At 36.9% G+C, this 14,931-nt stretch overlaps 1 protein-coding gene and 1 long non-coding RNA gene across 6 annotated transcripts in view; one reads left to right on the forward strand and one right to left on the reverse strand.

Moving 5' to 3' along the window:
- LOC117328250 (SH3 domain-containing kinase-binding protein 1-like) overlaps positions 1-14,931 on the reverse strand; it is a 62,775-nt gene that overhangs the window by 8,232 nt on the left and 39,612 nt on the right. For 2 of the 5 annotated variants that reach the window (XM_033885719.1, XM_033885715.1), the window contains 4 exons: positions 11,979-12,141; positions 10,858-11,031; positions 10,454-10,557; positions 5,231-5,260 (listed from right to left, as the gene is read on the reverse strand). In XM_033885719.1, coding sequence (XP_033741610.1) covers positions 5,231-5,260; positions 10,454-10,557; positions 10,858-11,031; positions 11,979-12,141 — 471 coding nt within the window. The remainder of the gene's footprint in view (positions 1-5,230; positions 5,261-10,453; positions 10,558-10,857; positions 11,032-11,978; positions 12,142-14,931) is intronic. The other 3 variants (XM_033885716.1, XM_033885718.1, XM_033885717.1) reach the window with 3 other exon arrangements.
- LOC117328256 lies at positions 13,048-14,292 on the forward strand. The gene is made up of 3 exons (XR_004532937.1): positions 13,048-13,063; positions 13,775-13,876; positions 13,978-14,292. It is a non-coding gene; the product is annotated as an uncharacterized LOC117328256 (long non-coding RNA).

The following is a 14,931-nucleotide window of genomic DNA, read 5'->3' on the forward strand; positions in this document are numbered from 1 at the left end:
ACTACAATCCTTATAATTCAGTTTACTTCCAATACTACATACTACAATCCTTATAATTCAGTTTACTTCCAATACTACATACTACAATCCTTATAATTCAGTTTACTTCTGATACTACATACTACAATCCTTATAATTCAGTTTACTTCTAATACTACATACTACAATCCTTATAATTCAGTTTACTTCCAATACTACATACTACAATCCTTATAATTCAGTTTACTTCCAATACTACATACTACAATCCTTATAATTCAGTTTACTTCCAATACTACATACTACAATCCTTATAATTCAGTTTACTTCCAATACTACATACTACAATCCTTATAATTCAGTTACTTCCAATACTACATACTACAATCCTTATAATTCAGTTTACTTCCAATACTACATACTACAATCCTTATAATTCAGTTTACTTCCAATACTACACACTACAATCCTTATAATTCAGTTTACTTCCAATACTACATACTACAATCCTTATAATTCAGTTTACTTCCAATACTACATACTACAATCCTTATAATTCAGTTTACTTCCAATACTACATACTACAATCCTTATAATTCAGTTTACTTCCAATACTACATACTACAATCCTTATAATTCAGTTTACTTCCAATACTACATACTACAATCCTTATAATTCAGTTTACTTCCGATACTACACCCTACAATCCTTATAATTCAATTTACTTCCAATACTACATACTACAATCCTTATAATTCAGTTTACTTCCAATACTACATACTACAATCCTTATAATTCAGTTTACTTCCGATACTACACCCTACAATCCTTATAATTCAGTTTACTTCCAATACTACATACTACAATCCTTATAATTCAGTTTACTTCCAATACTACACACTACAATCCTTATAATTCAGTTTACTTCCAATACTACATACTACAATCCTTATAATTCAGTTTACTTCCAATACTACACACTACAATCCTTATAATTCAGTTTACTTCCAATACTAGATACTACAATCCTTATAATTCAGTTTACTTCCAATACTACACACTACAATCCTTATAATTCAGTTTACTTCCAATACTACATACTACAATCCTTATAATTCAGTTTACTTCCAATACTACATACTACAATCCTTATAATTCAGTTTACTTCCAATACTACATACTACAATCCTTATAATTCAGTTACTTCCAATACTACACACTACAATCCTTATAATTCAGTTTACTTCCAATACTACATACTACAATCCTTATAATTCAGTTTACTTCCAATACTACATACTACAATCCTTATAATTCAGTTTACTTCTAATACTACATACTACAATCCTTATAATTCAGTTTACTTCCAATACTACATACTACAATCCTTATAATTCAATTTACTTCCAATACTACATACTACAATCCTTATAATTCAGTTAACTTCCAATACTACATACTACAATCCTTATAATTCAGTTTACTTCCAATACTACATACTACAATCCTTATAATTCAGTTACTTCTGATACTACATACTACAATCCTTATAATTCAGTTTACTTCCAATACTACATACTACAATCCTTATAATTCAGTTACTTCCAATACTACATACTACAATCCTTATAATTCAGTTTACTTCCAATACTACATACTACAATCCTTATAATTCAGTTTACTTCCAATACTACATACTACAATCCTTATAATTCAGTTTACTTCCAATACTACATACTACAATCCTTATAATTCAGTTTACTTCTGATACTACATACTACAATCCTTATAATTCAGTTTACTTCTAATACTACATACTACAATCCTTATAATTCAGTTTACTTCCAATACTACACACTACAATCCTTATAATTCAGTTTACTTCCAATACTACATACTACAATCCTTATAATTCAGTTTACTTCTGATACTACATACTACAATCCTTATAATTCAGTTTACTTCCAATACTACATACTACAATCCTTATAATTCAGTTTACTTCCAATACTACATACTACAATCCTTATAATTCAGTTTACTTCTGATACTACATACTACAATCCTTATAATTCAGTTTACTTCCAATACTACACACTACAATCTTTATAATTCAGTTTACTTCTGATACTACATACTACAATCCTTATAATTCAGTTAACTTTCAATACTACACACTACAATCCTTATAATTCAGTTTACTTCCAATACTACATACTAAAATCCTTATAATTCAGTTTACTTCTGATACTACATACTACAATCCTTATAATTCAGTTTACTTCCAATACTAGATACTACAGTCCTTATAATTCAGTTTACTTCCAATACTAGATACTACAGTCCTTATAATTCAGTTTACTTCTGATACTAGAAACTACAATCCTTATGATTCCGTTTACTTCTGATAGCTACACACTACAGTCCTTATAATTCAGTTTACTTCTGATACTACATACTACAATCCTCAGATTCCTTGTACAGAAAAGAAATCAGTGCATAAATAATCAATATGTTGGTTTTGTGGAAAGGCAAAAAGTAGGTGGAAAACACCTAAGCAGACATGAGAGAGTGCAGTCTTTTCATTGTATGTAATAATCTTATTGTGATTTTAACCAACCAATATACAAATTATCTCCAGTACACTGAATCACCATTTTTGTATGAGAACAATTAGAGATATATTATTGAATTGCTTGCATGTTCTCTCAGAGCCATACTAACACAGCTATAATACACATCACAGATTAACTGTGTTATCATTAATACAACAATATACATCTCACAGATTAACTGTGTTAACATTACAACAATAAGGTTGTAGACCAACTCTTCAACCTCTAGCGCTCAATGAGCACAAACCAAACATTCCTGTGATCTGAATTAGTTGGTGAAAAATGCTTAGTGATTCCTTGGGCTCTGAAAGTTCATGTTACATCTAACTTCAATTTGAGAATAAGAAGGGTTTATAAACAAGTCCCAGGATGACGGCTATTAAACGTAAACGGACACATTAGTGTATAATGTAATGTTAAGGAAGTGGATATGAGATAAAGATGTGAAGATCAGTACAGTGAGAGTAAGATATAAATTACAGATTTAATGAGTAGATTATATAGCTATAGAGAAAGCACTGCTGTATCCATTCAGACTATACAACACAAGTTTTCATTTACAGCGTTTGCAGCCATTTTCATCAAATTAATACAATTGTTATCTGATACCATTGTTACTAATGTACAGGATCATTGTTTACCAGTATATCGCAGTGAATTTTTCACAGAAATTTAAATTAAATAGTCAAGAATATCTCTCTCCCTAATACTACCCAGTGTCTGGAAGTCTAAAGGCAGCAATAGACACCAAGCATTTAAGCAGATGATTAGAATTCAGCCTGTTCAATGTACTGGACATAACTATACTCTAATTCTTTAACTAAAGTAAAGGATCTTAGAAAATTGTAAACAAATAATGAAAAACTTCATTTTACTATATTAATTAATCAAGAAAATCATAGCAAACTTAGTGACACCCTCAGACAATATACTATATATAGTAAACATGTGACACCCTCAGACAATATATTATATATCAATATACTATATATAGTAAAGCATGTGACACCCCCAGACAATATACTATATATAGTAAACATGTGACATCCCCAGACAATATACTATATACAGTAAACATGTGACACCCTCAGACCATATACTATATATAGTAAACATGTGACACCGTCAGACCATATACTATATATATAGTAAACATGACGCCCTCAGATCATATACTATATATAGTAAACATGTGACACCCTCAGACAATAAACTATATATAGCAAACATGTGACACCCTCAGACCATATACTATATATAGTAAACATGACGCCCTCAGATCATATACTATATATAGTAAACATGTGACACTCAGACCATGAATTATATTTAGTAAACATGTGACACCCTCAGACCATAAACTATATATAGTAAACATGTGGCACCCTCAGACCATATACTATATATAGTAAACATGTGACACCCTCAGACAATAAACTATATATAGTAAACATGTGACACCCTCAGACAATAAACTATATATAGTAAACATGTGACACCATCAGACCATAAACTATATATAGTAAACATGTGACACCCTCAGACCATAAACTATATATAGTAAACAGGTGACACCTACAGACCATAAACTATATATAGTAAACATGTGACACCCTCAGATCATATACTATAAATAGTAAACATGTGACACTCTCAGACAATATACTATATATAGTAAACATGTGACACCTACAGACCATATACTATATATAGTAAACATGTGACACCCTCAGACAAACTATATATAGTAAACATGTGACACCCTCAGACCATATACTATATATAGTGAATATGGGACACCCTCAAACAATGTACTATATAACCTGCAGACTTTATACTATATAGAGTGACACATGACAACCTGCAGACTTTATACTATATATAGTGACACATGACAACCTGCAGACTTTATACTATATAGAGTGACACATGACAACCAGCAGACTTTATACTATATATAGGGACACATGACAACCTGCAGACTTTATACTATATACAGTGACACATGACAACCTGTAAGTTTTATACTATATATAGTGACACATGACAACCAGCAGACTTTATACTATAAACAGTGACACATGACAACCAGCAGACTTTATACTATATACAGTGACACATGACAACCTGCAGACTTTATACTATATACAGTGACACATGACAACCTGCAGACTTTATACTATATAGAGTGACACATGACAACCTACAGACTTGATACTATATAGAGTGACACATGACAACCTGCAGACTTTATACTATATACAGTGACACATGACAACCTGCAGACTTTATACTATATATAGTGACACATGACAACCTGTAACACTTTATACTATATACAGTGACACATGACAACCTGCAGACTTTATACTATATACAGTGACACATGACAACCTGCAGACTTTATACTATATATAGGGACACATGACAACCTGCAGACTTTATACTATATATAGTGACACATGACAACCTACACTTTATACTATATACAGTGACACATGACAACCTAAGTATTACAGGTGATATTGTGTTGTTTATGAGAGGTAAATATTCCACAGGTATGTCCAGTACAGTGTTGTAAGCCAAGGAAATGTAACACAAACTATGCCTAGCAACCAAAATTTATTAGCAATACCTGAAAAACACGCATGTTGTTTTTATGCTTCTGCAACCAAAAAAAAATCAATCATGCACTACAAAATATACAATTGAAAGGACATGGACTTTAAGGGTATTCAAGTCTAGAGTTATCTACCCTTGAATTTGCTCAGAAAAATGAAATGTTAAATTCTTAAATATTTCCTGTTATGTATTTTAAAAATGATGTAGATGTTTGAAATTATGAAGAATACTAACTTTGCACTGAGCAAAATATGAAGCATTCCAAAATTAATGGCCATGTAGCTATAGCATGTAAATTTTCCTTCACATCCCCCCCCCCCCCCCCCCCCTCAATTTTTCTGTTTCCTATTGATATGGGTACTATTATGTAAACAAGAACTGTGTAGAAGTGAAAGACACTTTTAACAATACATCTAATATTTATCAAAGCAGAAATGATTACCCTTAAAATCAATGAATACACAACAATTATTTTACAACTAGACACAGCTTCATTTAAATCAAGTTATCAACATTCACATGCAGCTTAACAAATATTGAAATCAAGCAAATTACTGATTAATGATCACTTTGTTTAGGTACAAATTTGATCACTACCTTTGGAAAGTATCATATACAGTAAAATAAAACTTTAGTTCTGGCTAAGTTTCCAATAAGTTAGCCTTTTCCACATATAATTTGATTTATTGATATATAAAATCTGAATAAATAATTTTATATTTTATATGTTGAATTACAATAGGAACGGAATCTATTAAGGAAGTTATGACAATCAGCTAACAACATTATTGATTTAATTGTTTTGTGGTTAAACTTTGTTAAGACATTTAAGTCTAACAGTTAGTGGACATTGGTAGCTTTGGAAAAAAACAAACTGAATAACTCAAGTTAATTATCCGTGTATATTGTACCATGAATAAATAATTAAAATTTACTTATTATTAAAATCTAATTATATATGTTGCCATCATACAAATATAAAACATGTATCTATATCAAATATGACGTGATATATTAATTAATTTTAGAAAAGTATAAGGAGTCCCCTTGGGTTAGAAAGCCAAGCGTGAGTACAGTGTGTTAACATTTAATACTGAGCCAGACACCAGACATTCCTGTCACTAATGAGTAGTTGTGTAATTATAGTGTTAATGGAGTCACATAAATACATAATGTGAGGTTTCATGATAGTCAAGTAACAAATACAATCTAAAATATGTGAGATGACACCACAAATTTTCTCATTCCTAAATTTATAGTCATGATGATCATGCTATATTTATTGACCTTAATTAAAATGCAAACTATACAAGAAATGCTATGTGAAGCTATATATGACACTGTTGATGAGCCAGGAATCACTATGCATGTATATAGATCTGATAATTCATTATAGGAGTGTAACAACACTTGGACAGGACAAAAGGGAAAACCCCACAACCATGAAGGATATGGAAAGCCAGAGCAAATAGACTATGTTTGAGGAAATCAGTTAATTTACATCTAAGTCAACAAATGTCATAGACTTCAGAGTGAAGGGCATTGTTAAATAGGGTGGGGGTGGGGGGAAATAGAGAGGGATGAACAGTTCTGACAGAAGAGAAATTTAGTGAGGGGTGAACAGTCCCTTACAGAAGAGCAATTTAGTGAGGGTGAACAGTCCCTCACAGAAGAGGAATTTAGTCAGGGGTGAACAGTCCCTCACAGACAGGGATGAACAGTCCCTTACAGAAGAGGAATTTAGTCAGGGGTGAACAGTCCCTCACAGAAGAGGAATTTAGTGAGGGTGAACAGTCCCTCACAGAAGAGAAATTTAGTGAGGGTGAACAGTCCCTCACAGAAGAGAAATTTAGTGAGGGATGAACAGTCCCTCACAGAAGAGGAATTTAGTCAGGGATGAACAGGCCCTCACAGAAGAGGAATTTAGTGAGGGTGAACAGTCCCTCACAGAAGAGAAATTTAGTGAGGGATGAACAGTCCCTCACAGAAGAGGAATTTAGTCAGGGATGAACAGTCCCTCACAGAAGAGGAATTTAGTCAGGGATGAACAGTCCCTCACAGAAGAGGAATTTAGTCAGGGGTGAACAGTCCCTCACAGAAGAGGAATTTAGTCAGGGATGAACAGTCCCTCACAGAAGAGGAATTTAGTCAGGGATGAACAGTCCCTCACAGAAGAGGAATTTAGTCAGGGGTGAACAGTCCCTCACAGAAGAGGAATTTAGTCAGGGATGAACAGTCCCTCACAGAAGAGGAATTTAGAGAGGGGTGAACAGTCCCTCACCGAAGAGAAATTTAGTCAGGGGTGAACAGTTCCTCACAGAAGAGGAATTTAGAGAGGGGTAAACAGTCCCTCACAGAAGAGGAATTTAGTCAGGAGTGAACAGTCCCTCACAGAAGAGGAATTTAGTCAGGGGTGAACAGTCCCTCACAGAAGAGGAATTTAGTGAGGGTGAACAGCCTCTCACAGAAGAGGAATTTAGTCAGGGGTGAACAGTCCCTCACAGAAGTGGAATTTAGTCAGGAGTGAACAGTCCCTTACAGAAGAGGAATTTAGTCAGGGGTGAACAGTCCCTCACAGAAGTGGAATTTAGTCAGGGGTGAACAGTCCCTCACAGAAGAGGAATTTAGTGAGGGTAAACAGTCCCTCACAGAAGAGGAATTTAGAGAGGGGTGAACAGTCCCTCACAGAAGAGGAATTTAGTCAGGGGTGAACAGTCCCTCACAGACAGGGATGAACAGTCCCTTACAGAAGAGGAATTTAGTCAGGGGTGAACAGTCCCTCACAGAAGAGGAATTTAGTGAGGGTGAACAGTCCCTCACAGAAGAGAAATTTAGTGAGGGTGAACAGTCCCACACAGAAGAGAAATTTAGTGAGGGATGAACAGTCCCTCACAGAAGAGGAATTTAGTCAGGGATGAACAGTCCCTCACAGAAGAGGAATTTAGTGAGGGTGAACAGTCCCTCACAGAAGAGAAATTTAGTCAGGGGTGAACAGTTCCTCACAGAAGAGGAATTTAGAGAGGGGTAAACAGTCCCTCACAGAAGAGGAATTTAGTCAGGAGTGAACAGTCCCTCACAGAAGAGGAATTTAGTCAGGGGTGAACAGTCCCTCACAGAAGAGGAATTTAGTGAGGGTGAACAGCCTCTCACAGAAGAGGAATTTAGTCAGGGGTGAACAGTCCCTCACAGAAGTGGAATTTAGTCAGGAGTGAACAGTCCCTTACAGAAGAGGAATTTAGTCAGGGGTGAACAGTCCCTCACAGAAGTGGAATTTAGTCAGGGGTGAACAGTCCCTCACAGAAGAGGAATTTAGTGAGGGTAAACAGTCCCTCACAGAAGAGGAATTTAGAGAGGGGTGAACAGTCCCTCACAGAAGAGGAATTTAGTCAGGGGTGAACAGTCCCTCACAGAAGAGGAATTTCGTGAGGGTGAACAGTCCCTCACAGAAGAGGAATTTAGTGAGGGTGAACAGTCCCTCACAGAAGAGGAATTTAGTGAGGCACCAGTCCCTCACAGAAGAGGAATTTCGTGAGGGTGAACAGTCCCTCACAGAAGAGGAATTTAGTGAGGGTGAACAGTCCCTCACAGAAGAGGAATTTAGAGAGGGGTGAACAGTCCCTCACAGAAGAGGAATTTAGTGAGGGGTGAACAGTCCCTCACAGAAGAGGGATGAACAGTCCCTCACAGAAGAGGAATTTAGTCAAGAGTGAACAGTTTCTCACAGAAGAGGAATTTAGTCAAGAGTGAACAGTCCCTCACAGAAGAGGAATTTAGAGAGGGGTAAACAGTCCCTCACAGAAGAGGAATTTAGTCAGGGGTGAACAGTCCCTCACAGAAGAGGAATTTAGTCAGGGGTGAACAGTCCCTCACAGAAGAGGAATTTAGTGAGGGATGAACAGTCCCTCACAGAAGAGGAATTTAGTCAGGAGTGAACAGCCCCTCACAGAAGAGGAATTTAGTCAGGGATGAACAGTCCCTCACAGAAGAGGAATTTAGAGAGGGGTGAACAGTCCCTCACAGAAGAGGAATTTAGAGAGGGGTAAACAGTCCCTCACAGAAGAGGAATTTAGTCAGGGGTGAACAGTCCCTCACAGAAGAGGAATTTAGTGAGGGTGAACAGTCCCACACAGAAGAGGAATTTAGTGATGCATGAACAGTACCTCACAGAAGAGGAATTTAGTCAGGGGTGAACAGTCCCTCACAGAAGAGGAATTTAGAGAGGGATGAACAGTCCCTCACAGAAGAGGAATTTAGTGAGGGTGAACAGTCCCTCACAGAAGAGGAATTTAGTGAGGGGTGAACAGTCCCTCACAGAAGAGGAATTTAGAGAGGGGTAAACAGTCCCTCACAGAAGAGGAATTTAGTCAGGGGTGAACAGTCCCTCACAGAAGAGGAATTTCGTGAGGGTGAACAGTCCCTCACAGAAGAGGAATTTAGTGAGGGTGAACAGTCCCTCACAGAAGAGGAATTTAGAGAGGGATGAACAGTCCCTCACAGAAGAGGAATTTAGAGAGGGGTGAACAGTCCCTCACAGAGAGGGGTGAACAGTCCCTCACAGAGAGGGGTGAACAGTCCCTCACAGAGAGGGATGAACAGTCCCTCACAGAGAGGGGTGAACAGTCCCTCACAGAAAAGGAATTTAGTGATGCATTGCATGAAGAGTCCCTCAGAGAAGAGGAATTTAGTAATGTGTATTATAAACAGTCCATTACACTAGTGATGTGTGAACAGTCACTCACACTAGAATAAACAGTTAATCAACACAACTTAGAATATTAGAACAATCAGTCTTTCACATTCAGTACACACTTCTATAGAAACTACTGTACCAGAAAATGGAGATTTCATTCAGTTTCATCAACAAAGCTTTAAAAAATTCAGTTTTTATGATGGATTAATTTCAATATCAATGTAATTTTGAAATCTCCAATTTCTTGATATACAAAAACATATGCCACTAAAAAGACAAAACCCAGGGCCAGCCATTTCATTCAAAGCTTGTGAATTTTTCTATCCCTCAGGTATTTTTTCTTTTTCAATGTTTTCTTTGTTCTTCCATTTTTTGTTTTAGACAAAATACATGGTCATTTCTAAACAAATCAGATTACCTGCAGTATATATCATATCTGTTAATAGAAATTTGTGAAAATTCAGCTATAATGTAAGTTTATTGACAAGCTTTGACACAGTTGGCCCAGATGTGAGGCTTAGCAACAGTTAGGGGCCGGGGACTCACATTATGGAACATTACTTGTGACGGTGGTCGCTTGCTTGGACCTTTTGCTCGACTGGCAGTCAGGTGAGTCAATCTGTCTGATGTTTGCATGTTATCGAATGAGTCTACAACAGTAAAATTCATTATCACAATCGATCACAATGAGGAAACTTTTCTTTTGTTTTAAATTATAACACTGACTGGTTCAGTTATTTTAGGATTGAGTTTGATACTTAGCAATTAATGATACAGAACATGCATGTTATTTGACATGAATTCCAACACTATCAAATTGATAGAATGAAATAGTTTCCTGCCAAGACGTAAAAAATACATAAGAAACTGAACCCTTTATTTCAATTCTGGAATATACTTTTTCAAATGTATTTTATCAGTTAGGATTGCGAATGAGACCGTGATCTTACCAGCTGGGTGATCCTTTTTCTCCTCCTTAATATGCATGACTTTAGGCTCATCCCTCTGTACAGAGACTGGGGGTTTAGGTTCAGCAGGTTTGGATTGCATGGGTTTTCTTCCAACAGGAGGCGGAACACTAGGCTTTTTACTAGATATGGCTGGAGGATGGTGTTTGTCTGTCTCTGTAACACAGACGGGTATAGTAAAGTGATATGACTGGGGGATGGTGTCTGTATCTGTAACACAGACGGGTATAGTTAAGTGATGTGACTGGGGGATGGTGTCTGTATCTAACACAGACGGGTATAGTTAAGTGATGTGACTGGGGGATGGTGTCTGTATCTGTAACACAGACGGGTATAGTTAAGTGATGTGACTGGGGGATGGTGTCTGTCTCTAACACAGACGGGTATAGTTAAGTGATGTGACTGGGGGATGGTGTCTGTATCTGTAACACAGACGGGTATAGTTAAGTGATGTGACTGGGGGATGGTGTCTGTATCTGTAACACAGACGGGTATAGTTAAGTGATGTGACTGGGGGATGGTGTCTGTCTCTGTAACAAAGGACGGGTATAGTTAAGTGATGTGACTGGGGGATGGTGTCTGTATCTGTAACACAGATGGGTATAGTTAAGTGATGTGACTGGGAGATGGTGTCTGTATCTGTAACACAGACGGGTATAGTTACAAATGTAAGTGATATGACTGGGGGATGGTGTCTGTATCTGTAACACAGATGGGTATAGTTAAGTGATGTGACTGGGAGATGGTGTCTGTATCTGTAACACAGACGGGTATAGTTACAAATGTAAGTGATATGACTGGGGGATGGTGTCTGTATCTGTAACACAGACGGGTATAGTTAAGTGATGTGACTGGGGGATGGTGTCTGTCTCTAACACAGACATGTATAGTGAAGTGATATGACTGGGGACAGTGCTCATCTGTCTCTCTGTCTGGCTATAGTTAAGTGGTAAACAGATAATTGTTCAGTATTATGTGTACTTTCAGCTCTGATCGGGTAGACTGTAAATTGTTCAGTATTATGTGTACTTTCAGCTCTGATCGGGTAGACTGTAAATTGTTCAGTATTATGTGTACTTTCAGCTCTGATCGGGTATACTCACCATCCTTTTTCTTAGCCTTGTCTGAGCTGGTGGGCTCTGGGGGGAGAGGCTTGTCATGTTTTTCATGTTTTTCATGTTTCACTACATCAGACACTGGTGCCTTTTCTGGAAGTTTGGGTGCCTGCTTTGCAGACCCTGGTGGTGGGGGCTTCTTTGGGCGTGGCTGTAACATAGAGAAGGTTCATGGTCAATAATGGTTATCTATAACGTCAAAGTTCTTAAGAAAAGTGTCATAAAAGTCATAAAAGGCATTGTCACAAGAGTTGTAATACAATGCCTAGAAAGGTAAGACACTTAATAGGGCTCAAGGTCACAAATGGTTACAGGGTGAAGGTCACAAGATCTAGAGTTTCTAACACAGTGTTATATGGTAAGACACAAAATGTTTTATAGAAAGAGATCAAGGTCACAAATGGTTAGAGGGGGAAGGTCACAAGGACTTCTAATACAGTGTTAAATGGCAAGACACAAAATGTTCTATAGAAAGGGGTCAAGGTCACAAATATATAACTACAGGGTAAAGGTCACAAGGAGTTCTAACAGTGTTATATGGTAAGACACAAAATGTTTTATAGAAAGGGATCAAGGTCACCAATGGTTACAGGGTAAAGGTCGCGAGGACTTCTAATACAATGTTAAATGGCAAGACACAAAATGTTCTATAGAAAGGGGTCAAGGTCACCAATGGTTACAGGGTAAAGGTCGCGAGGAGATCCACACTGAAGTCTGGGGAATGGGCACACCTGTCCTGGGGTAACAGGCTCTACACACGATGCCTACTGTTGACCAGAGTAGTTTTCACACAGCTAAAATCAATTGACAACATACTGTATCTGATAATTATTACTGTTGATTAGTAATATGTTATACATGCAGGGCAGCCAAGAAAGAAAGAAGGTTGTGTGTTAAATTCTCCAATTAAATATTCATTAAACTCTGCCTGTAATAGTCTATAAATTATCTATAAGGTAACACCACCTGAGATACCATCGATTCCTCACACACAGTACTGTACATGTGTCTTATTGGACATGTGATCCAGGTCTGCTAGTTTACAGACAGGTAACACATACTGGTATTCTTAGGTCATAATGTCTGTTAGTTTACAGACAGGTAACACATACTGGTGGACTTAGGTCATAATGTCTGTTAGTTTACAGACAGGTAACACATACTGGTATTCTTAGGTCATAATGTCTGTTAGTTTACAGACAGGTAACACATACTGGTGGACTTAGGTCATAATGTCTGTTAGTTTACAGACAGGTAACACATACTGGTGGACTTAGGTCATAATGTCTGCTAGTTTACAGACAGGTAACACATACTGGTATTCTTAGGTCATAATGTCTGTTAGTTTACAGACAGGTAACACATACTGGTGGACTTAGGTCATAATGTCTGCTAGTTTACAGACAGGTAACACATACTGGTATTCTTAGGTCATAATGTCTGTTAGTTTACAGACAGGTAACACATACTGTGGACTTAGGTCATAATGTCTGTTAGTTTACAGACAGGTAACACATACTGGTATTCTTAGGTCATAATGTCTGTTAGTTTACAGACAGGTAACACATACTGGTGGACTAGGTCATAATGTCTGTTAGTTTACAGACAGGTAACACATACTGGTGGACTTAGGTCATAATGTCTGTTAGTTTACAGACAGGTAACACATACTGGTGGACTTAGGTCATAATGTCTGCTAGTTTACAGACAGGTAACACATACTGGTATTCTTAGGTCATAATGTCTGTTAGTTTACAGACAGGTAACACATACTGTGGACTTAGGTCATAATGTCTGTTAGTTTACAGACAGGTAACACATACTGGTGGACTTAGGTCATAATGTCTGTTAGTTTACAGACAGGTAACACATACTGGTGGACTTAGGTCATAATGTCTGTTAGTTTACAGACAGGTAACACATACTGGTATTCTTAGGTCATAATGTCTGTTAGTTTACAGACAGGTAACACATACTGTGGACTTAGGTCATAATGTCTGTTAGTTTACAGACAGGTAACACATACTGGTGGACTTAGGTCATAATGTCTGTTAGTTTACAGACAGGTAACACATACTGGTATTCTTAGGTCATAATGTCTGTTAGTTTACAGACAGGTAACACATACTGGTATTCTTAGGTCATAATGTCTGTTAGTTTACAGACAGGTAACACATACTGGTGGACTTAGGTCATAATGTCTGTTAGTTTACAGACAGGTAACACATACTGGTATTCTTAGGTCATAATGTCTACTAGTTTACAGACAGGTAACACATACTGGTGGACTTAGGTCATAATGTCAATAACTGTTTACAGACAGGTAACACATACTGGTATTCTTAGGTCATAACGTCTGTTAGTTTACAGACAGGTAACACATACTGGTATTCTTAGGTCATAATGTCTGTTAGTTTACAGACAGGTAACACATACTGGTATTCTTAGGTCATAATGTCTGTTAGTTTACAGACAGGTAACACATACTGGTATTCTTAGGTCATAATGTCTGTTAGTTTACAGACAGGTAACACATACTGGTGGACTTAGGTCATAATGTCTGCTAGTTTACAGACAGGTAACACATACTGGTATTCTTAGGTCATAATGTCTGTTAGTTTACAGACAGGTAACACATACTGGTGGACTTAGGTCATAACGTCTGTTAGTTTACAGACAGGTAACACATACTGGTGGACTTAGGTCATAATGTCTGCTAGTTTACAGACAGGTAACACATACTGGTGGACTTAGGTCATAACGTCTGTTAGTTTACAGACAGGTAACACATACTGGTATTCTTAGGTCATAATGTCTGTTAGTTTACAGACTGGCAACATATACTGGTATTCTTAGGTCATAATGTCTGTTAGTTTACAGACAGGTAACACATACTGGTATTCTTAGGTCATAATGTCTGTTAGTTTACAGACAGGTAACA

This window comes from Pecten maximus, chromosome 5 (assembly GCF_902652985.1).
Source record: "Pecten maximus chromosome 5, xPecMax1.1, whole genome shotgun sequence".
NCBI lineage: Eukaryota > Metazoa > Mollusca > Bivalvia > Pectinida > Pectinidae > Pecten > Pecten maximus.